This window comes from Mytilus edulis, chromosome 8, assembly GCF_963676685.1.
Source record: "Mytilus edulis chromosome 8, xbMytEdul2.2, whole genome shotgun sequence".
NCBI classification, from domain to species: Eukaryota; Metazoa; Mollusca; class Bivalvia; order Mytilida; family Mytilidae; genus Mytilus; species Mytilus edulis.
In genome coordinates this window covers 90,183,633-90,206,593 of record NC_092351.1, presented here as the reverse complement: position 1 = coordinate 90,206,593, position 22,961 = coordinate 90,183,633, and the positions used below count along the sequence as shown (strand labels likewise).

The following is a 22,961-nucleotide window of genomic DNA, read 5'->3' as shown; positions in this document are numbered from 1 at the left end:
TAATTTTCTAGATATTAGGCATTAATATATTGGTGGGGAAATGTTCTCTTTTGATTTTTCATAGCTTTATCATTGACAAGTTAAAGTTCTCAAAAACTATTAAGAATAATTAAGATTTTATAAGACTATTACAACTGGTTTATAATTATACATGTAAAAGATTTATAAAAAGAAAAATGGGTCAATGGACAAACTTTTTTAGGCATTCAAATGGATAAAACCAGAGGATTTTAAATTTAGAGATTTTTTTTTTCTACAAAGGCCACATATTCATAAAAAAATCCAGAAACTTTTCCAGAAGATGAATTGAAAAACCAGATGCTCCGCAGGGCGTAGCTTTATACGACCGCAGAGGTTGAACCCTGAACGGTTGGGGCAAGAATTACCAGGCTTCTCACAAAAGAAATCAAAGTTACTCAATTTTATTACGGCACAATATATACACAAGACAAACAGATATATTTCACAGCACAGGACAAACACTCGACTATACCACTGACAGTCACATATAACATGTAAAGTTAATGTTCAAGAGCAAATATAGCGTCTAGCCATTAGAAATGATAAATATATTCATCCAAACAGCTCGAATAAGCACATGAGCTAGCCACAGTATACACAAGCACATCTTATAAATAAGTACATAAAATACATTAAAATTCATAACTAACACAGTTGCATGCGGCGGGTGGGAGGGTAAATAATTTCAATGAAAAATTTCAAATGTACCGCGAATCCCGAAACAAAGAAATATATATGAGCGTCCTGTATCCAGGTAACAAATTGACCAATCAAAATAAGGAATACTCGGAACAATTTCTTCCGAGTAAATGTAAACAGTGATTCACGTGGTAATTATCCATTTTTATAAAATCAAAAATTACACTATGGACACAACATTCAAGCTGGATTCAGCTCTAAATTTGGATTGTGATTAAATAGTTGACACAGCATAGGTTTCTGACACAGAATGAATGTGTTCTAATGAACTTAAAATTTTTGTTTTCTATTAGAGCAATTCACTATGTTGTTGAATATTAATCCTCTCAAAAAAATGTTTGAAGAAATTTTCTTTTTTATTTATGAAATTTCAAATGAGAAAAATTGAACCCAATTTTTTTAATCACATCCCCCTTTCCCTTATTCCAAAACTAATCTCAATTAAAATTTCTAATGGAGTTTGCAACAATAACTACTCATTTAAATACATCATAAAATATTAAGATGTAAAAAAACTGCTTGTTATCACTGAATGGTAAAGATTATTTTAATTTATCAGTTGGTAGTAAAAAGTGAATATACATTGTATATTGTATATAACATAGATTTAAGTTGATTCTGGACAAAGAAAGATAACTCCAATTATAAAAAAATCTTGCTATTGCACAATATTTTGCAATTAGATATTTCTTGCTTACTATTCTGGACAAAGAAAGATAACTCTAATTAAAAAAAAATTTGCTATTTCACAATATTGTGCAATTAGATATTTCTTGCCATTGCGCAATACTGTGCAATTGAAAAGACTTGCTATTGCACAATACTTAATATAATAATTTTAGATCCTGATTTGGACCAACTTGAAAACTGGGCCCATAATAAAAAAATCTAAGTACATTTTTGGATTCAGCATATCAAAGAACCCCAAGATTTCAATTTTTGTTAAAATCAGACTAAGTTTAATTTTGGACCCTTTGGACTTTAGTGTAGACCAATTTGAAAACAGGACCAAAAATGAAGAATCTACATACACAGTTAGATTTGGTATATCAAAGAACCCCATTTATTCAATTTTTAATGAAATCAAACAAAGTTTAATTTTGGACCCCGATTTGGACCAACTTGAAAACTGGGCCAATAATCAAGAATCTAAGTACATTTTTAGATTCAGCATATCAAAGAACCTAACTGATTCATTTTTTGTCAAAATCAAACTAAGTTTAATTTTGGACCCTTTGGACCTTAATGTAGACCAATTTGAAAACGGGACCAAAAGTTAAGAATCTACATACACAGTCATGACAGTTAGATTCGGCATATCAAAGAACCCCAATTATTCAATTTTGATGAAATCAAACAAAGTTTAATTTTGGACCCTTTGGGCCCCTTATTCTGTTGGGACCAAAACTCCCAAAATCAATACCAACCTTCCTTTTATGGTCATAAACCTTGTGTTTAAATTTCATAGATTTCTATTTACTTATACTAACGTTATGGTTGGTAAACCAAGAAAAATGCTTATTTGGGTCCCTTTTTGGCCCCTAATTCCTAAACTGTTGGGACCTAAACTCCCAAAATCAATACCAACCTTCCTTTTGTAGTCATTAACATTGTGTTTAAATTTCATTGATTTCTATTTACTTAAACTAAAGTTATTGTGCGAAAACCAAGAATAATGCTTATTTGGGCCCTTTTTTGGCCCCTAATTTCTAAACTGTTGAAACCTAAACTCCCAAAATCAATCCCAATCGTTCTTTTGTGGTCATAAACCTTGTGTCAAAATTTCATAGATTTCTATTAACTTAAACTAAAGTTATAGTGCGAAAACCAAGAAAATGCTTATTTGGGCCCTTTTTGGCCCCTAATTCCTAAAATGTTGGGACCAAAACTCCCAAAATCAATACCAACCTTCCTTTTGTGGTCATAAACCTTTTTTTAAAATTTCATAGATTTCCATTCACTTTTACTAAAGTTAGAGTGCGAAAACTAAAAGTATTCGGACGCCGGACAACGACGACGACGACGCCGACGCCAACGTGATAGCAATATACGACGAAAAAATTTTCAAATTTTGCGGTCGTATAAAAACTATTGTTTTTACACTCAGCCTGCCTTTGTCTAAAAATTCTTTTTTCTGAAAAAATTCTGTAGATAGACTATGGTACACAGAAGAAGATGTAGACTTTATACACTAATACTATGCATATGGTATACAGAAGAAGAAGTAGATGTTATACACTACTATACATATATGCAGCAGAAATAAGCAATACATAATACATACAACAGATATAAAGATAAGAATTGCCTAACAATTTGCTTTGACTGATTGCTATCACAATCATGACAATTGTAACAGATATTTATAATGATGTTATAGGCCGAATTTGGTTTAATATTCTTATGTTTGGTTTCATTTCATTCAGTAGTTCTCTTAAAGAAGACATTTGTATGTATTTCCTATAGGGTACCATTATCTGGCTGCCATCTTGGATAATGGATCGGGTACTATGTAACAACACTTGGTCAGCACCTCATAAGGAACATTCATGCCATGTTTGATTTCATTCCATTTAGTGCTTTTCTAAAAGAAGACATTTGTATGTATTTCCCATGGGGTAGTAGGGGTACTGTGTTTAACAGAGTCCCCCCGCTGGCGGCCATCTTTGATGATGGATCGCTTACAAAGTAATAACACTTGGTCAGCACCTCATAAGGAACATTCATGCTATGTTTGGTTTCATTCTATTCCATGGTTCTCTAAAAGAAGACATTTGTAAGTATTTCCTATAGGGTCCCATGTTAAACTAAGTCCCCCTGGTGGCCATCTTGGATGATGGATCAGCTACAAAGTAACAACACTTGGTCAGCATCTCATAAGGAGCATTCATGCTATGTTTGCTTTCAATCCATTCAGTGGTTCTCTAAAAGAAGACATTTGTATGTATTACCCATAGGGTCCCATGTTAAACTAAGTCCTCCCTGGCAACAATCTTGGATAATGGATCGGGTACAAAGTAACAACACTTGGTCAGCACTCCATAAGGAACATTCATGCCATGTTTGGTTTTGTTCCATTTAGTGGTTCTCTAGAAGAAGTTCAAAATGTTAAAACTACCACAACGGACGATGGACGCCAAGTGATGAGAAAAGCTCACTTAGCCCTTCGAGCCAAGTGAGCTAAAAATGTGTAATTGGTCTTTATAATTATCTATTATCATGATTATGATCTGCTATTCTGAATTTTAAAATCTAAACTTCACAGTCATATATGTATATTCAGAGTATCAAATAAAAGAACCCCAAGATTTAAATTTTGTAGAAATTAAACAAATTTCATTTTTATCATTTTGACCTATAAATGAGGACCAATTTAAAAATGAAGCCCAAAATCCATATTTCACATTCATTACATACATGACATACAAGGTTGGATTCAGCATATTTAAGAAATCCCAAGAATTCAAGAATACGCTATCTATTCAAACATGAAAAAAAAAAAAATGTTTTGGCTCCTTTCTCCGAAACTGACAGAGCAATAACCCCCAAAATCATTCTCAACTTTCCAGTTTTTATATAGATCCTTGTGGTTCAATTTCAAGAGAATCCACAGACTTGTGCTTATACTCAACAAGAGTGCACACGCTGAAATGTCTCTCCTTCTTTACTATTCATTGATATCATGTTGATAGTCTTTAATTGAAAGCTTTATTTATACAACATAAACTTTGCTTGTAAAATACACCTTAAAAAAATAGGAAGGGTTGTAGACATGGTAGATGTAGATGTTCCTTTTAATACATGTAAGAGGTAAATGCATGGGAATGATAACTTCCTTGGTAATATAATTTCCAGTATTATGACATTGTGACATGTAATTACAGCGTCATTATAAGTTAACAATGTTTGACTTTCTAGTACATGTATATATCATGTAAATGATGTATATATCAATTTGAGAATGGAAATTGGGAATATGTCAAAGAGTGCCTTTTCAATCAAATCAAATCAAATAATTCTATTGGTGTCAATTCCAATACAGGAATGATACCAGCAGACATTTACAAAACACAAATACAAAAAATAAACAATAAAACAAATATAAAGACACATATTTTATACAATGGGGGTGTTAATCATACTACATTACAAACTCAAGATATTACAATATAAGCTTTAAAACTACAAAAGTTCTTAACAACATTATGTTTGCTTTAAATGAATGTTTGAATCATACATATCGCTTATTCCAGCTACAGCTATACGTTGAATTGTGATGTCGAAATTTTCCAGGAATCAGATTATCTTTGCCCATGTTGCCCTCACCAGTTATTGTGGAAAAATAGCAATAAGGTTATACATGTAGTTTAAAAATGAATACATTTACCATGGGCATGATGGGTGATAAATGAACCAGGATCTGATTTGACTAGTAGTCTCCAATACACCTTATCTCTATTTGTCGACATTACTGGACATCACACGTTTCCGTAAAAATTTTGACGTCATAATAGAATCTGGGTCCATTCGCCCTAGTACCTGTTCGCCCCGATACCTGTTAGATTTTTATTTTTTTCTAATTGTTAGATACATGGTCTAGTCGCATAATTTTAAGTATTTTAACAAAATATGTTAAAGTTTGTTGAAAATTGACAGAATATTTAAATTGCTGCAATCAATGTATCATTCTCCCTTTGATTTGCAGAGTAGAATACTTGGAATACAATGTATAAATTTATCTTTATTGATATTTGTTAACAAAATAATTGTATTCAGCTGTAAATCACAAATGTATGCATTTCAACTGAGACTAGTCCCACTGAGAGTATTATAATAAATGAACTTGAAAATCTGTTTCATGATTTACAGTTCGTACACCAATGAATGTTTTTATTTATTTCAAGCTGTTTGTTTTTATCATTGACATTGTTTATTATCATGATTATTATAATCCTTCAAACGACAAGTTTCACAAAAATCAGTGATCGGAATTATTTTGTCATTGAACAATTAATGATCCTAATGATCATAAACAAGCCATAAACTGTTAAATATAAGAATATATATACCATAGAAATATCTGAATAAGTTTATTCAACTTTAATCACTGAATGCCCTGAATATTAATATTTTTAAGTAGGGCGAACGGACTCTATGGGCAAATGAACTCAGGGCGAATGGACATAAGGCAAACATGTCATTAGGGTGAACGTACACAATACCGTCATAATACAAATACATTGAAATAGGAAATTTATTTTAAGTTGGGTTATATATGAAATACTACAAATGAAAATCGGATTGTTGTATGACATCAATAGTTCAAGCGGGACAGATTCTCTGGTCAGCCGGGAATAAGCGATTAGGTGTATTTGACCAGGTGCTGAAGAAACTAGAATTTGCCCAACAAAAGGCAACATCATGAACATGATCGATCGCCCAACTGAAAAGGAATTCCTACCCTATTTATAAAAGGTAGCCCTTCAACAGACTGAGCAGTCTTCACGACGAGTGGCAGCCCAGGCTGGTAAAATTGCTCTCGGGCCTGTAAAAATCAGACCTACAGGCCAACAGAATCTAACTAAATATTTTCAAAAATTGAGCTGCAGGCCTGTAGATTTAGCAGTTCAGCGTGAAGACTGTCAGACTGAGCCAAGAAGTTTGTCATGAGCTCACCACTTATGATTAACTATCTACTATATGAACTAAGTAATCACGTAATCGAGCTGTATGATTCTTTTGTAAACAGAGCCCTATCTCATGAGATTTCGACTTCATTCGCGTCCATAGGCGTAGTGTAGTTTAGATTGCAATAGGTGCGGAGAACAGTGAGTTTGGATTACAGACGAATATAAAATGATTCTCGACAAACTTATAATGTCGTGTAATTTTTCTTACCCAAAGCGACTTCTAAGAGGGTCTAAACAGGTAGGAAAGTCGTTCGTTGTCGAGTTGGCGATTCCACAAACCGGAAGTACCGGAAGTTCAATAAAAATCAAAACATTGCAAAATGTCTGGAAAAGGCAAACAACGTGGAGCCGACATAAAACAAGAAGATATTCTACAAGCTGTTGTCATTGCAGATACTTTCAATGTTCGCTTTGCACCAATTACAGAAAAGAAACCCAGAGTAAAATTCAAATTTGTACTGCAACTGCCATTCACTTGTTCACAGCATGATGCAACTTTTTTCTTTAATTTGCTCATCATCTTTTATAGTTTTATCCTTGTATTCGTCATGTTCATAGATTGTAAAAAATTGTAAATATTAATTTGCTTCATGTAAAAAGTATACAATGTATAGTTCCCTTATTTTAAGAAATGTCCATGGAAAGATCTCTATGACTAGTTTTATGACAGCACACAGCCTAGTCCAAATAATTATGAATGTACATTGTAGGACAGAAAGTCACAGGACAAAAACTTAAAAGTCACAGGACAAAAAGTCACAATTCATTTTTTCTGATTATTTTCTTTGAATAAAAAATGCTTATTTTTACAAAAACATTTTTGTATTATTCTTGAAGTATTGTATATTAACAAACTTTGTAAGCAAAATTTATCAAAAAAAATATCAAAAATGATCAAATAATTGTTAAGAAAACAAAATGTCAAAGTAGATAAGCACTTAAATGCTTCATGGTGCCAAGAAATATATCCTTTGCATGATTAGAATTAAATAAATCTTCATTTTTCAAGTAAAATGATAAATTTCCTAAACTTTAATATGAATATATGTATAAAAAGTGAACATTTCAAGATATTCTCTTCTATATTCAAACATTTGTCAACAAATTATTTGTGACTTTTTGTCCTATCAAATTTCTGACTTTATGTCCTGTGACTTTTTGTCCTGTGACTTTCTGTCCGTTATAATTATGACGTCTGGCAAGGCTATTGTCAGATTGTAGGAAGGCGTCCCAGAAAAAAATAAAATAGCCTTGCCAGACATCATAATTATTTAGACTACTCACAGCCATGGCATAATCATGATAATATGTCAATTTGATATCGTCATGTGTCATGTTTTCATATCAGGGTAACATGAATGACAGAATGACTCTGTTATTATCGGAATAACACTTGTAATGACTGAATAACACTTGAAATTGTAATATCAGTTCATATTGGTGACTTTAAACATTGATCATGTTGATTGTTTCATAATAGTATATTATCGATGTAACTTACAACTTAAAAATGATTTAGATAAGCAGATATAAGTTCATAAAGATCATTTTAAATTGAATGTGTACATCGAACATGACAGCCATTGTGATTTCCGTGGTCCCGTATTGGATGTACACACTAAATTTAAAAAGTTTTTAATGAACGTTAATCTACTTTCTGTAATTAAATCATTCATAAGTCGTAGAACATGTAGTATACATGGAATACATTTGTACATCAATTATATACTATTAGTTAATAATGTTTTAAAGTCACCAATATGTGCAAATATTAAATTTTCAAGTTTTATTCGGTCATTTCAAGTGTTATTCAGATATTGACAGTGTTATTCCATCATTCGAGGTACCGTTCATATCATCCATTTTTCATCGGTGTCGATTGAACACGCTGGTAATGTGTTTTTTGGTTTCTATATTTGATACAACAACATTACAACTTCACAAATTTGATATGTATTAAAAGTCGCTTTATAAGACGTTAAAACAAATTTAAGAAAACTGACCTGTAGGATAAGCCATTTTTATTTAACCAAAAATAATGTCTTTTGTAGACACCCAGTGCCAATCTGAAAAATGAAAAAAAAATCACAATGTTACAATTTCATCATCTATATGAAACATCAACCAAAAACTTTTTTACTGGTTAGTTTAAGTACTGTAAAACTTGTATCAAATAACATGTAATTATAATTCTAGCAATTACCAGAACCACAACTATAGAAAATACTTATTTTAGGATTTAATAGTCATGTCCTGTCGGTATACCAGTATACTGATCCAGGTTTTACTTCATACAAAAACATATGACATATATATCACAAAACATATGACATATATCACAAAACATTATGACATATATCACAAAAACATCATGAACATATGACATATATCACAAAAACATATGACATATATCACAAAAAAATTAAAAACAGTAAAAAATCATAGTAAACCTTGACTAAAAAATCTAGATACCTAAACACATTTGACAGAACATGCTTTTAAAATTTGAGTGCACACGTGAATAAAAACTTAACAGTAAAATTTGTAAGCAATATTAATTGAAAATTTATTTCTAGAAACTAAGGTGGAACGTGGCATATTGTCAATGAAATTGACATGAAATTTAAAACATTGTCATAGGTAAAATAACGATAAATAGATTATCATTGGTCATGTTGGTCATCTGAACTGGATTGCTTTTTGGCATAGTAGCCCACATCTCAAATTGTGTACCCAAAATATATAGTTCTATACAAGAAAAGCAAACATTATAGTAGCCCACACCAAATTTTAGGGGCCATTGCCGAGTGGGCCCCTGCTAATTTCAAATCCATGTTAGACATTTAGAAGATCAACAATAATCTTTAAGGAATTTTATGTATTTTATTTTGATTGTTGCAGACATTACTTCCTGTGGTTAATGTCCCTATGTTGGATTATACCTTGGAATTTCTGGCAGCCGGAGGAATCCAAGAAATCTTTGTCTTCTGTTGTCATCTAGCTGATCAGATCAGAACACATATCAGGTATATTCAGTTAGAACACATATCAGGTATTTTCAGTCAGAACAGTGAGAACACATATAGCTCAACATGCAGACTTCTTGTACGTTCAGGCTTAAATTAAAATATTGTTTGTTTGCAGTTTACCAACCGACCCTTGAAAATCCTCCCGACCGTGAAAATTTTATTGCTTTAAATTTGAAGATTTTTTTTTTAATACCTCTATTGACGCGATCCGGAACTTTCGGTCCTTTCCGGAAATGATTTAAAGTCTGGGTCAATTACGCATTTCAAGTTCGGTTTTTCTTAGCTTCCCGTCAAGCGTTCATGTGACCATTTAATGATAAAGCACATGGAAATTGTTTACAGGTATTCATGAAGTCACGAAGGAGAACTTTACGCTGTCGTCTCGTATCAATTTTAAGACAAATAACAAACAAAAAAGTTTATTAGTAAACTGTTCATACAGATTCAGGCACATGTAATGATGTGTGATGATATCATTGACGATGATGCAGCGGATATTCATAACTGACACGATAACCATTCTGTCTCAAACAAATCGGGTTCAGAATCTGTGGAGCCTGACTTTATGGAACCAATTTCAGTGGTTAAATAATTCAACAGCAGCTTGAAGTATGGCATATTTTCTACAAATCGTTGTGAAGACGACAAAGATGAAACCACTCCTCCATGACATAAATCTACATGGATATCTGTAAACATGCCTGTACGGAGGAAGGGCTCATTTGAAATGTTAATGGATATAGATCATGCCAAATCAATAAGAAGCAACCCTAACTACACAAAGATGTAGAGAAAATGAATGGTTAGCTTGAAAAATAAATATACTCTCTCTATATTAAATCTATCTTCGATTGCAATGATGCTGCTTTAGGATAAGGGGGGCTGCCCCACTCATTGCAATTATTCTCTTTCTTACAATATTAAATATACCCAAACTGTGTGAATTCAATTAAAACATGTCCTTAGGAGCTATGCTGCCAATTTTTTTTATACATTAAAAACATTTCAGTACAGACCATTTACTTTTAATGGGGTGCTATGGATTTCACCCCAAACTTTAGATTTCTTTGGTTTTCATTAAAGCCTGGCAAAAATATAACCTTATCACATATAATTAAATATTGTTAGAAATATGAAAACAGTCGGATGTCTTAATACTTTTTTTTCAAGTTGCCTTTTTAGCTCACCTGACCTGAAAGGTCAAGTGAGCTTTTCTCATCACTTGGCGTCCGTCGTCCGTCGTCCTGCGTCCGTCGTCTGTCGTCCGTCGTCCGTAAACTTTTACAAAAATCTTCTCCTCTGAAACTACTGGGCCAAATTCTACCAAACTTGGCCACATTCATCCTTGGGGTATCTAGTTTAAAAAATGTGTGGCGTGACCCGTCAAACCAACCAAGATGGCCGCCATGGCTAAAAATAGAACATAGGGGTAAAATGCAGTTTTTGGCTAATAACTCAAAAACCAAAGCATTTAGAGCAAATCTGACTTGGGTAAAATGGTTGATCAGGTCAAGATTTATCTGCCTTGAAATTTTCAGACGAATACTAGGACAACCTGTTGTTGGGTTGCTGCCTGTGAAATGGTTATTTTAAGGAAATTTTGCAGTTTTTGGTTATTATCTTGAATACTATTATAGATAGAGATAAACTGTAAACAGCAATAATGTTCAGCAAAGTAAGACCTACAAATAAGTCAAACATGACCAAAATTGTCAGTTGACCCCTTAAGGAGTTATTGCCCTTTATAGTCAATTTTTAACAACTTTTTGTCATTTTTTGTAACTTTTCTAAAAATCTTCTTCTCCAAAACTACTTTGCCAAATTTAACCAAACTTGGCCACAATTATCATTGTGGTTTATAGTTTAAAAAATGTGTCCGATGACCCAGCCTGCCAAACAAAATGGCCGACATGGCTAAAATTAGAACATAGTGGTAAAATGCAGTTTTTGCTTTATATCTTTGAAACTAAGACATTTAGGGCAAATCTTTCAAGATTTAAATGTCCATCAGAATAAGATATATCCCCTCACAAATTTTGAGTTGAATCGGACAACCTGTTGTTGGGTTGCTGCCCTAAAATTGGTGATTTTAAGGAAATTTTGCAGTTTTTGGTTATTATCTTGAATACTATTATAGATAGAGATAAACTGTAAACAGCAATAATGTTCAGCAAAGTAAGATCTACAAATAAGTCAGCATGATCAAAATTGTTAGAGGACCCCTTAAGGAGTTATTGCCCTTTATAGTCAATATTGAACAACTTTTCGTCATTTTTGTAACTTGTATAAAAATCTTTTCTAAAACGACTTGGCCAAATTTAACCAAACTTGGCCACAATCATAATACTAGGGTATCTATTTAAAAAAAAAGTGTCTAATGACCCCGCCTACCAACGAAGATGGCCGACATCAGTAAACACATTAACAGGTGAGCGACACAGGCTCTTGAGAGCCTCTAGTTTTCAATTGAGGAAGATTCAATGGTTATTTTTTTTTATTAAAAATACACTCTTTAATAATAGTCTTATAAATCTATAATATATACATTTTTCTGATGAAAATACTCTACTCATGAAAACATTCTAATCAAGAAGCATACATGTCTGAATATATTTCTTTAAAACAGTGACATTCCTTGTTTATAAGTGTTCCAGTATTTAATAATTATATCATATTTTATGTCATAAATTGGATAAAGACACTATGTTAAAGTTTCAGTTTTGGTTAAAAAGTTTTTTATCTGAAAATGCCTGTTCATTTGATGTTGGTTTTCAGCATGTCCAGTGTTTGTTGTTTTAAAATGTTTTTTTTTTCTTCACAAGAAACTTGGTTTAGTGTAACTGCTTGTTTAAACTGTATTTTGGTTGATAAAATAAAATATTTTTCCTACCTACCGACCCTTCAGTCTGAAGGTACAGTCGGAAAACAGCAAACAAACATATTTTTAAGGTTGGCCTCAGGTATTTCACATCCAATATTTTATGGAAATATTCTTTATAAAGCACAAAAATGTCAGTATTACCTCAGAAGCTAACAAAACCTTTAAATAGACTTATTAAGAAGGGATATAGTTATGATACTGTTGTCAGGTCATTAAAGATTGCATATATTTGCGTTAATATTGATTCACTTATAGGGTCTTTGCATCGGAACTAAACACATTTATTATTAATAAACCAGTTGTTGGCATGACACGGGTTATGTTCTTCTCATATATGTTATGATGGTATGATACTAAACCCCTCACGGGGAGGATTGTGCCTGATATTCATATGATGAAGACATAATTTTTCAATCAGTTTAATTGAAGTCTGGAGCTGGCATGTCAGTTAACTGCTAGTAGTCTGATGTTATTTATGTATTATTGTCATTTTGTTTATTTTCTTTGGTTACATCTTCTGACATCAGACTCGGACGTCTTTTGAACTGAATTTTAATGTACGTATTGTTATGCGTTTACTTTTCTGCATTGGCTAGAGGTATAGGGGGAGGGTTGAGATCTCACAAACATGTTTAACCCCGACGCATTTTTGCGCCTGTCCCAAGTCAGGAGCCTCTGGCCTTTGTTAGTCTTGTATTATTTTAACTTTTAGTTTCTTGTGTACAATTTGGGGTTTAGTATGGCGTTCATTATCACTGAACCAGTATATATTTGTTAAGAGGCCAGCTGAAGGACACCTCCCGTTGCGAGAATTTTTCGTTGCATTGAAGACCTGTTGGTGACCTTCTGCTGTTGTTTGCTCTATGGTCGGGTTGTTGTCTCTTTGGCACATTCCCCATTTCCATTCTCAATTTTATCAGAACACATAATATCATGTATACCTTGTCAGAACACATAGCAGATATGCAGTCCCATAACACATTATGTGACATAGCAGGTATACATGTACATAAGTAATCCTACATAAGCATATCTATTCTACTTTGGGAATATAAATGCATGGTTCTTCAAACTTGAGGGTCTTTCTATTTAACAATCTAATTGATGAGCGACAGCCTTGAGATGTAGCAGAGAAACATCTGAAAGACTATTGATAATCTGTTTAATGCACATTCTTTTTCTATCAAGAGATAAAATTCACATTTTGAATAGCATTTTGATTCTAGCCTTTTTATCTTGAAATCTGTGATTGCCTATAACACATAAAAATAATGAATTTGAAGAGTCAACACAAATAAATGGATTTAAAGATAATTTATCAATAATCTGTATAACCAGTTGCTTTGATTAACCTTATCTATACACAAGCAGTACTATTCATGTTATTAAAAACTCATTTTACCGAAAATCTTATTTAAACAGTCTTGACAATGTTGTAGAAAAAAAACTTTTCATTGTGAAAATTATCTCAAAAATACATTTAAATATATAGCCTTAAAAGCTTAACTATGTCTTACAAATTATTTTTTTTAATACCTGAGAATGACATTTATTTTACAGAAATTCCAAATGGAATGACAGTAGCTCCCCATGTACAGTGACACCTATACTCTCTGAAGGATGTTTGTCTATGGGAGATGCTATGAGGGAGATTGAGGATAAATCACTGATCCGTAGTGACTTCATCCTGGTGTATGGTGACATTGTCTCTAATCTGGACCTCAGGTCTATTATACAGGAACACAAGTAAGTTACTTTAAATTCAGAAATTATTGTGTGCATTTATTAATGCGATTTTGTCATTTTAGACTTGATGCAATTTTAATTTTTAAGATTTTGAGAAAATCCTGTTTAATTCATATAAAATATTTCAAATGCAAGTTTAAATTATTGTTTTTACAACTCTGTCCCATTTTTCACAATAATAAAACCTTGCAATAATTTTTGAATTTACAGTAGTAGATAAAACCAATGATGACTCTATTTTTTAATTGACATTTGTCCTTCAACTTTGACATTTGTCCTTCAACTTTAATTCAAATTCTTTAGACAATCCACATATCACCATTAATAATCAAAACAAGGATCATTAGAATGTATTTTATTTATCATAGATGTTAACTTTTTAGATATTGATGGGCGCCCACCAATTTTTAGTAAAAACAATAAGAATTTTGTTCTCCTCATAACCAGGAAGGTCTTGTCATTCTCTATGGAGATAAATGGTCATATCTCTACATCTATTGCTATTCTTTATCAAAAGTTGTTGTTTATTCTTATAAAATAAATTATCGCCAAAACTTTTTTTCTAGTTCTAATATTGGTTCACCTTTGAATGTTTGTATTACATGTATTATGAATACAATTGTGAAAATAGTTTTTCATCAAATATCCTTTCTGAAAATTTTATTAAAAAAAAAGACTCTTGTGTTCCTTTCTATAAATTATACATGCATTTGTGTTTTCAGAAGACGAAGAGAGAAAGATAAGAATGCTGTTATGACAGTTATTATGAAGAAGGCTCCTCCTGGTCATTGTTCACGGTGTAGAGAGGACGATTCACTGGTAGCCATTGACAGTACAAATGACCGTATTCTTCATTACCTTAAAACAGGGAACCAGAAAAAGTTACAACTTCCTGTGGTGGGTTTTGTTGACTGGTTTTATTTAATTTTCATGAAATAAGTAAAATACCAAGAAATTTGTAAGATATATCAAATAATTCAACAAATAGGATAATTTAAAAAAAAAAAAGAAGGATATAAACAAAACAGCTATTATATATGATAAACAACAAGTGATTACAAAAACACTCTAAAATTTGCCAGCAACTTACATTAGGCACCAGGGAGCAAGAGTTAAGTTTTACAAGTTTGTCAAACAAATCAATTACTTATGATATGGAAGTTTTATTTTGTTTATTGAAATAAAGTACTGTGGATACATTATTATTCGTTGGATACAAGTTTTCATGGGTACAGATGAACCACGAACTCAAATGTTCAACAAATAACATATTTTCAATAGGCTTTGTATACAGAGATTGGCAAAACCACGAAATCAAATATCCTCAAAAATGAAAGTTTTCAGCAATCCATGAAAAATTGATATCCAAGAAAATAAATGAATCCACAAAAAAAGTACAGCAAATATTTGAGATAAAAAGCAAAAATAGTAAAAAGTACAGCATAGAATTTTAAGTGGAGTCAAATTTTTGAGATTCCTATAGCTGAGGTGAAAATTAAACACACTTGAAAAAAACATATATGCAGTAATTGTTCTCTTTACAGGAAGTTTTAACAGACAATAAAAATGTACAGTTACGATACGACCTTCTGGATTGTCAGATCAGTGTGTGTTCTCCACAAGTTCCTGCTTTATTTAAAGATAACTTTGACTATCTTAGTCGGGATGATTTTATAAGAGGCATCCTCATGAATGAAGAGGTAATTTATACTGAGAATGAAATGTGATGTGGGGTATTGAAGTGTTGATGAGAATACAACTCAGCAACACAAGCACACTTTACATTGGTAATTAGCCTAGAATGGTAGGTACTGCCATTATTATTTCTTTTGCAATGGTAATTGGGTGCAAGATAACAGTTTTTCATCATTTTCCTTCATTTAAAATAATTTTTGTGAACAGAATTTTCAATGAAGGAATACACTGTTTTCCATGTTTTCTGCATTCTGTAGGTTAATTAAAATGCTAACCCAAGTTATTTTGATTTATCCCACCATTTAAAAGATTGTGCCCCACTTACAAAGATAAAAGAGCAGTATGTTTCCCTGAACATGGCAAGTTTGTCCTATTAACACATATTCTTTATAATATGGTTTTAAAAGAGTTCCTAAATTGTTAATTTTAAAAAATTTGATATGCTGGTCACAACTGGTTTATTCAGCCAGAATATCTAATAGAATATTGTTTGACTTGGCTTTCCATACTTTTCAGGTTATGGGTAACACCATATTTGGTAAGATTGTAAGAGATGAATATGCAGCCAGAATATCTAATCTACAAATGTATGATATAATCAGGTATGTACTGGCAAGATACTTTGTCATTTATATGGTATATATAATTCTATAGAAAGTGCATTGTTGTATATAAGGTATGGATAAGGCAAAGTTCTTTCTTGTCTGTTTGTCTAAGATTCTAATCTATATAAAAAACAAGAAAAGAAAAACACTTATGAACCACATAAACAAACGGCATCCACTGAACAACAGGTTCCTGACTTAGGACCGATGCAAACAAGTGCAGCTGTTTAATAAGCTGCATTTGTTTATTGTATCAATCAAACATTAACATTTTAGGAGCATATTTCTACAGATATAGGTCCAGCTAGTCTTCATGCAAAATGTGAATTTATAACCCAAGTTTCATTTAGTTTTTTGATGAGGTAGTTCTATTGTTTAAAAAATATACATGTACAGAACTGTTTTCTCAAGATAATATCTTTTCTTTATTTTATATTCAGTCGTGATATTATGAGTAGATGGACCTACCCACTGGTTCCAGATAACAGTATAAATAACCATGACAACAGTTTATCATATGGTCGTCATAACGTTTATCTCAGTAAAGATGTCACACTAGCAAGGTAAAGTTTCTGCGTAATACGTTTATCTAGGAATCCATCCAGTCGGGAGATTATTAAATAGAGAAAGAAGTCCTTTAATTACATTATCATAAACAATTGGTTGATTTCAAGAATGTGACCAGTTGCTTCCAAACTTAGAATATTTGGTGTAAAAAGAGTGGAACAATTACAACTTTTTAGAGCTAAATTAGTTTTTTTTTATACCAATGTTTTAGGTGATGAATGCGTTCTATGAAGGTTGACTTGATATAAAACACCTGTTCATGTTTTTGTTTTGATACTGACAATTAAAAATTAATTGGAAATTTTAAAAAGGCAAAATGTTTGTAAAATCTAAGGGCTGTTCCAAAAATAAAGTAGGGGGGGGGGATGGGGGGAGGAGGAGGGCACTTTTTATTTGACCCCACCATGCATATATTTTAATTTGGATATTTCATTTAAATATTCAATCAATCTTTCTTAAATAACCACAACCCATCAAATTTTAAGGTAACACGATACCGAATGGCATATCTCCCGATTTCCAAACTTTTTCGCATACGCATTCTTTGCACCGATTTACATCGAAATATGTAATAAAAATTGGGGGTCACCATTTTTGTTTTCTTGGTATTTTCATTTGAAAACGTCGATTTTGGCGACAAATTTACTTAGGTATATAGGGGAAATGCCTGTTTTTGGGCTAACCTTTATAGATTTTCCAATGGATGGCTATGTTCTTATATACGGAGAACAACAAAAAACTAACATAATACTCAGAATTACAAACGTAATTCATACATGTATAGAAAATCATATGTCACCATCCTTGTTTTTGAGATAAATGGCTTCAAAATTGATTGATACCCTTAGAATTTGACCGAAAACGTGTGACGTTATTGAATACAGAATGTAACGTTATTCTCCGCAAAATGTGTCGGGATCTGAAGGGTGTTTATTTTATTTTCGTTTCCCCTGTCAGGTTTCCGTAGGTTTCCTAGTTATATTAGATTCTACTGATGAAATTTATTTCGCATTGCACATAGAAATTTCACTAACATGAATTTAACATTAATCTCGTCTGATTTTTACACTTAACGAGCATAATACAGTCATATTTTTGTTAAATGCGAGTGAAAATAACATGAATTTTTTTACGTGTGAATCATTTGAATTACTGAGTTGTTAACTCCATCCTTTATGACAATGGTGGTGTCATTGCTACATCCATGCAGAAAAATAGTACTTTAGAAATTTGATTCGGTTAACAGTGATATAATTGCTCTGTTTTGATGGTTGTTTAACGTTCAGTGGCAAATAGTTCATGCATGATAAATAAAATAACAAAACTCAAAGAAAAATTCAAAACTTATATTCTTGACCTGCTACGTACATTAGTACATTAATATAGTGTGCTTTGCGTGGTATAAATGTGTTGTTCAGCAAGTCGGACACACATTGCAAACTGTATACAAAATTTCACTATTAGTTCAACAGTCTGTCATTTGTGGAAAATTATTTTATAAAACAAATCTTGAGATCATATATACATTCTTTATAAGTAAAACAAACTGCGAAACATAAAAGCTCAAACTTGAAATTCCACATGTAGGAGATGATACCCGGAGTCTGTACTCTGCGGGCCTTTAGAATTTTTCAAAATGCCTAATCAAGTAACCTGTCATGAACAACAAAAAAAAGAAAATCCGGACGATATGCGCACCTTTAAAAACAGGTACATAATTTAAACCTGAAGCAAAAAGACTATCAAGTGTGAGATTGACGGTCGAATTTACACGGGTGAAACAATATGATGTGGCGTGCTCTATTAGTTTCAAGTGACGATTTTGAATTGTAGGATTGATTGCTGGTAACTTTACGTCCAGTGGCAAATATTTTATGCATGTTCAAGACGCAGTTTATAATAAATAATACATCCCGCATAGCCAAATGGACGCCTCACTTTGGAAGCATTTAATTTCCGGTCGGAAGAAGACCAAGTGACCATATTTTTATCCCTATTAACCCTAGGCCTTAGGGTGTAAATTGTAGGCTATAAACAAAATATAAAATTATGTGCAATATACATTGTCAGATTTATAAAAGGTTTTTACACTCGCTACGAAACAAGTGGAAAGCTCGGCGAGTCTCGCTTTCCATCCTGTTTCTAAAGCTCATGCTAATACATTTTATACTAGTATTACAATAAAATCAAATGGTTGCTGCCTAAGTATGTGAGCAATATGTCCCTCAGGGCCTAAAAATTCTCTTTCAGTCGTGTTGCCTCCGAACCTGTACATGTACATTATTTCTACCTCAAATCACACAAAAACACCACACTGCCACCAAATACACGTGCAAGACGGTAATTAACACGAAAATAAAATCTAAAGGATTTCAAGATCTAGCTATTTCAGTCTCTATTTTCCGTTTGAATAATAATTAGTCAGTCGTTTGATTGTAAATTTGGAGAGAAAAAATTTGTAAAGAAACCAGTCTGACTATAGCCAGTCCCGACTATCAACTTGCGTTTATAGGCGCAAGTGACATATTGGGGATGGCTTTAATCAGACTGTAACAGGACCTGCTTTTTTCATTTTATTTTTGCCGAATCAAGTTCCCATGTATTTCTCAGCCTACGTTAACTTTTTCAGGCTTCATTCCGATGTTGCTGTTTATCCCGTGTAGACTTGGTCTATAGGATTACAAATCTAGCACTTTATTTTCAAAAATTTCCGAAACTATATCGGATTTACTATGTACAGAACAATGAGTTTCAGAGACTTTTTATACTGGGACATAGAGAAAGATATTCGGCAAAATAACCAAGTAAACCATTTTCTTAACATTCCATACAAACAAACTATTTTTGTATGAGTTGCAAAGACTGATTGTATAGTGCATTATCGCCTAAATTCTATCCGTATTCTCATCCAGATAAATTTCTTTTTTTTCCATTTTGCCCGAGCGGTGTTTTTGACGACCATTTTAACACAAATTAAAAGATGTACCAACCATTCCCTGTGTTTTTTTAAACATCATCCTAAGTTTCTATAGATTAGATTTCTACTTTCAAAACAAAATTTCATGGGAATACGGCGTTCATCATGAAAAGGTGTCTATTGCAGACATATACCAAGAATAAAGACCTGTGATAAAACTCTGTCTATTATATGTAGATAAATCGTTCAGATGCTTTAATTTTAAAGAAACAGAATATTTAAAAGTAAAGTAATGCATTTTTAAAAATTAACAATGGGAAGTATAAAAAAAATTATTAACATTTTCTTCATCGGTCAGGCCATAAGTCAGGGCAGAGTCGATGTTGGTAAGGTCAAGTTTTCTTACTCTTTAATTATTATTTTTCAAATGATCCCTTTCTTATATCTCTATATTTTATGTCAGAATCTTCCTTGACATCAGATTTGAAGTCGATCCTTCAAAGAAAAGAAAGTTATAAACAATTTACATCGGTCAGGACATTAGTCACGGGAAAGATGTAGATGGTCAGGTCAAGTTTTTTTTTTCTTTTCTTGTATTATTGCATTAAATGTTTTAATCTGCCATGGTATTGAATTTGAAGTCTATCTAGTAAATAATAAAAAAAAAAAACGCTGGTTCATAGCTGTCAGGACATAAGAAGTTTCAAAATCAATTTGGTCAGGGCAAGTTTTCTAACTCTTATATCATGTTTTTTCATTATTCCCTTTTATTTATTAAATATAAGTTCTCATCTTGCTTGGTTCCAAATTTCAAGTTAATCCTTCAATAATAAAAAAATTATTTAACATTTTCATTTCTGTCAGGACATTGTCAGGTTGTCAGGACATTAGTCAAACTCCGTACAGTAATCGTTTCCGTTCCGGAACTATTTTCCTTTACTCCATCAAGTATCCAGAAAAAGTTACCATAAAAAATGTCACATAAATACCCAATATTTTTTTTATAATTTTATCAGTTTGTGATTGCAAAACCTGATGCATCGACTTGAATGACATTATGTGTGAACGTTATTCGATAACGTCAGGAACGATAACTCGTGGCGTAACGTCATTCGGTATCGTGTTACCTTAAAGGGGCACTAGCTGTCAAATTCATGGTCATCGATCTGACTCAAATTCTCATATTTGATTTATAACAATGTAAAACATTTATCCAAACTATCAAAAGTCTAAAATAAACAGTTTACAGAGCATGGGGTACATAATATATAGGTTCGTTTCGTGTGTATTTTAGTCCAGACGCCATCTAATTAACTATCGATTTGACCTCAGATGACCATATAAGCTATGTAAACATAAATAAAGATATGAATAGATTAAACCAACACGTGCAATTGGATTTTTATAGGTCTGTTTGATTTTATTTTATAGATTAAAAATAGATGTTTCTCATTGCTTTTAACCGATGATTTTGTGTGCATCGAATTAGTAATCAAATGATTTACCTTAGTTTCACTTTCATTGTTGACATTCTTTTTTCTTTAAATAACCAGTACACGTACAATGCACGTGTTGTCAATCTCTAGCTAGAGGTTAAATTGAAGTTCACATGAATACGGATTTAAAGAGGTTGTCTCATTCACTTGCAAGTGAATTAACAAATTATCAATGTTTCTTAGCGTAATTTGACAAAATTGAACCTTTTTGGCTGCAAAAAGCGAATTTTTATTTCACTATTTCACTTTCATTATTGATTGAATAAAAAAATCAAACTTTAAATTTTTTATATATCTCGTAGCTAGTACCCCTTTAATAAAAAGTGCCTTCCTTCCCCCCTCCCCCAACCCATACAATTAATTCTGGAAAAGCTCTAACTACTTTATGAGTTAAATGGGTGTTTATAAATTGTTTTATAGTGCTGTTTATTAACAGTCCTATAATAAATATAAAAGTGTCTTTAATGTTCTAACGCCACCTTTGGATAGAAAGGCATATGCATTTTGAGGAGAATTCTCTCATTCAAAACTGCATTGATAGTTGGACTTTCTGTTTGTTTTGTAATCTTATTCTAAAAGGTATTTTAACACTTTACAAAGTTAAATAGATTATGAAAGAAAGACAATTACAGTAAAAATTTTAACATACCAATGATTGACCAATAATCCTAAGATATATATTTATAAATTACAGAGGATGTATTTTGGAAGAAAACGTAGTGGTAGGCAGTGGATCATCTATTGGCTGTAATACAGTTATATCTCAGTCAGTTATAGGCAATAATTGTAAAATTGGTAAGTTCTTAATCAGTTATAGGCAATAATTGTAAAATACGTTAGTTTGTAATCCGTTATATCTCAGTCCATTATAGGCAATAATTGTAAAATAGGTAAGTATAAAAAAGAAGATGTAGTATTATTGCCATGTAAAAAAGATAAGTTTGTAATTAGTTATAGGCAATAATTGTAATATAGATAAGTTTGTGATCAGTTATATCTCAGTCCATTATAGGCAACAATTGTAAAATGTGTGAGCATCATAGTCTATTCAATAATTGTAAAATAGTTAAGTTTTTAATCAGTTCTAGGCAATAATTGTAAAATAATAAGTTTGTAATCAGTTATAGGCAATAATTGTAAAATAGGTAAGTTTAAAAATCAGTTCTAGGCAACAATTGTAAAATGGGTAATTTTGTTATCTTTTATAGGCAACAATTGTAAAATATGTGTTTGTAATCAGCTGTAGGCAATAATTATGAAATAGTTAAGTTTGTAATCAGTTCTTGGCAACAATTGTAAAATACGTAAGTTTGTAATCTGTTATAGACAATTGTAAACCAGGTAAGTTTGTAATCAGTTCTAGGCAATAACTTTAAAATAGGTAAGTTTGTAATCAGCTTTAGGCAACAATTGTGAAATAGGTAAGTTTGTAAACAGTTCTAGGCAACAATTGTGAAATAGTTAATTTTGTAATCAGTTCTAGACAATAATTTTAAAAAAGGTAAGTTTGTTATCATTTATAATGTATGATAGAACCAAATGTAGAACATTAAAAGCAGTTAGTTAGGTGTTCAGAAAAATTACAAAATATAATAACACCTACATAAGGAAACCA

At 32.0% G+C, this 22,961-nt stretch overlaps 2 protein-coding genes across 3 annotated transcripts in view; one reads left to right on the top strand and one right to left on the bottom strand.

Moving 5' to 3' along the window:
• LOC139486611 (UDP-glucose 6-dehydrogenase-like) overlaps positions 1-6,711 on the bottom strand; it is a 28,870-nt gene extending 22,159 nt beyond the window's left edge. Inside the window, exon 1 of one of the 2 annotated variants that reach the window (XM_071271538.1) lies at positions 6,619-6,711. The gene's annotated coding sequence lies outside the window, so the exon portion shown is untranslated. The remainder of the gene's footprint in view (positions 1-6,618) is intronic. The other variant, XM_071271537.1, reaches the window with a different exon arrangement.
• Positions 6,712-6,715: 4 nt separating this feature from the next.
• Positions 6,716-22,961, top strand: part of LOC139486610 (translation initiation factor eIF2B subunit epsilon-like) — a 31,747-nt gene continuing 15,501 nt past the window's right edge. Inside the window, exons 1-8 of the mRNA XM_071271533.1 lie at positions 6,716-6,850; positions 9,312-9,436; positions 13,881-14,066; positions 14,789-14,963; positions 15,611-15,766; positions 16,278-16,363; positions 16,807-16,929; positions 22,041-22,141. Coding sequence (XP_071127634.1) covers positions 6,731-6,850; positions 9,312-9,436; positions 13,881-14,066; positions 14,789-14,963; positions 15,611-15,766; positions 16,278-16,363; positions 16,807-16,929; positions 22,041-22,141 — 1,072 coding nt within the window. The 5' untranslated portion in view covers positions 6,716-6,730. The remainder of the gene's footprint in view (positions 6,851-9,311; positions 9,437-13,880; positions 14,067-14,788; positions 14,964-15,610; positions 15,767-16,277; positions 16,364-16,806; positions 16,930-22,040; positions 22,142-22,961) is intronic.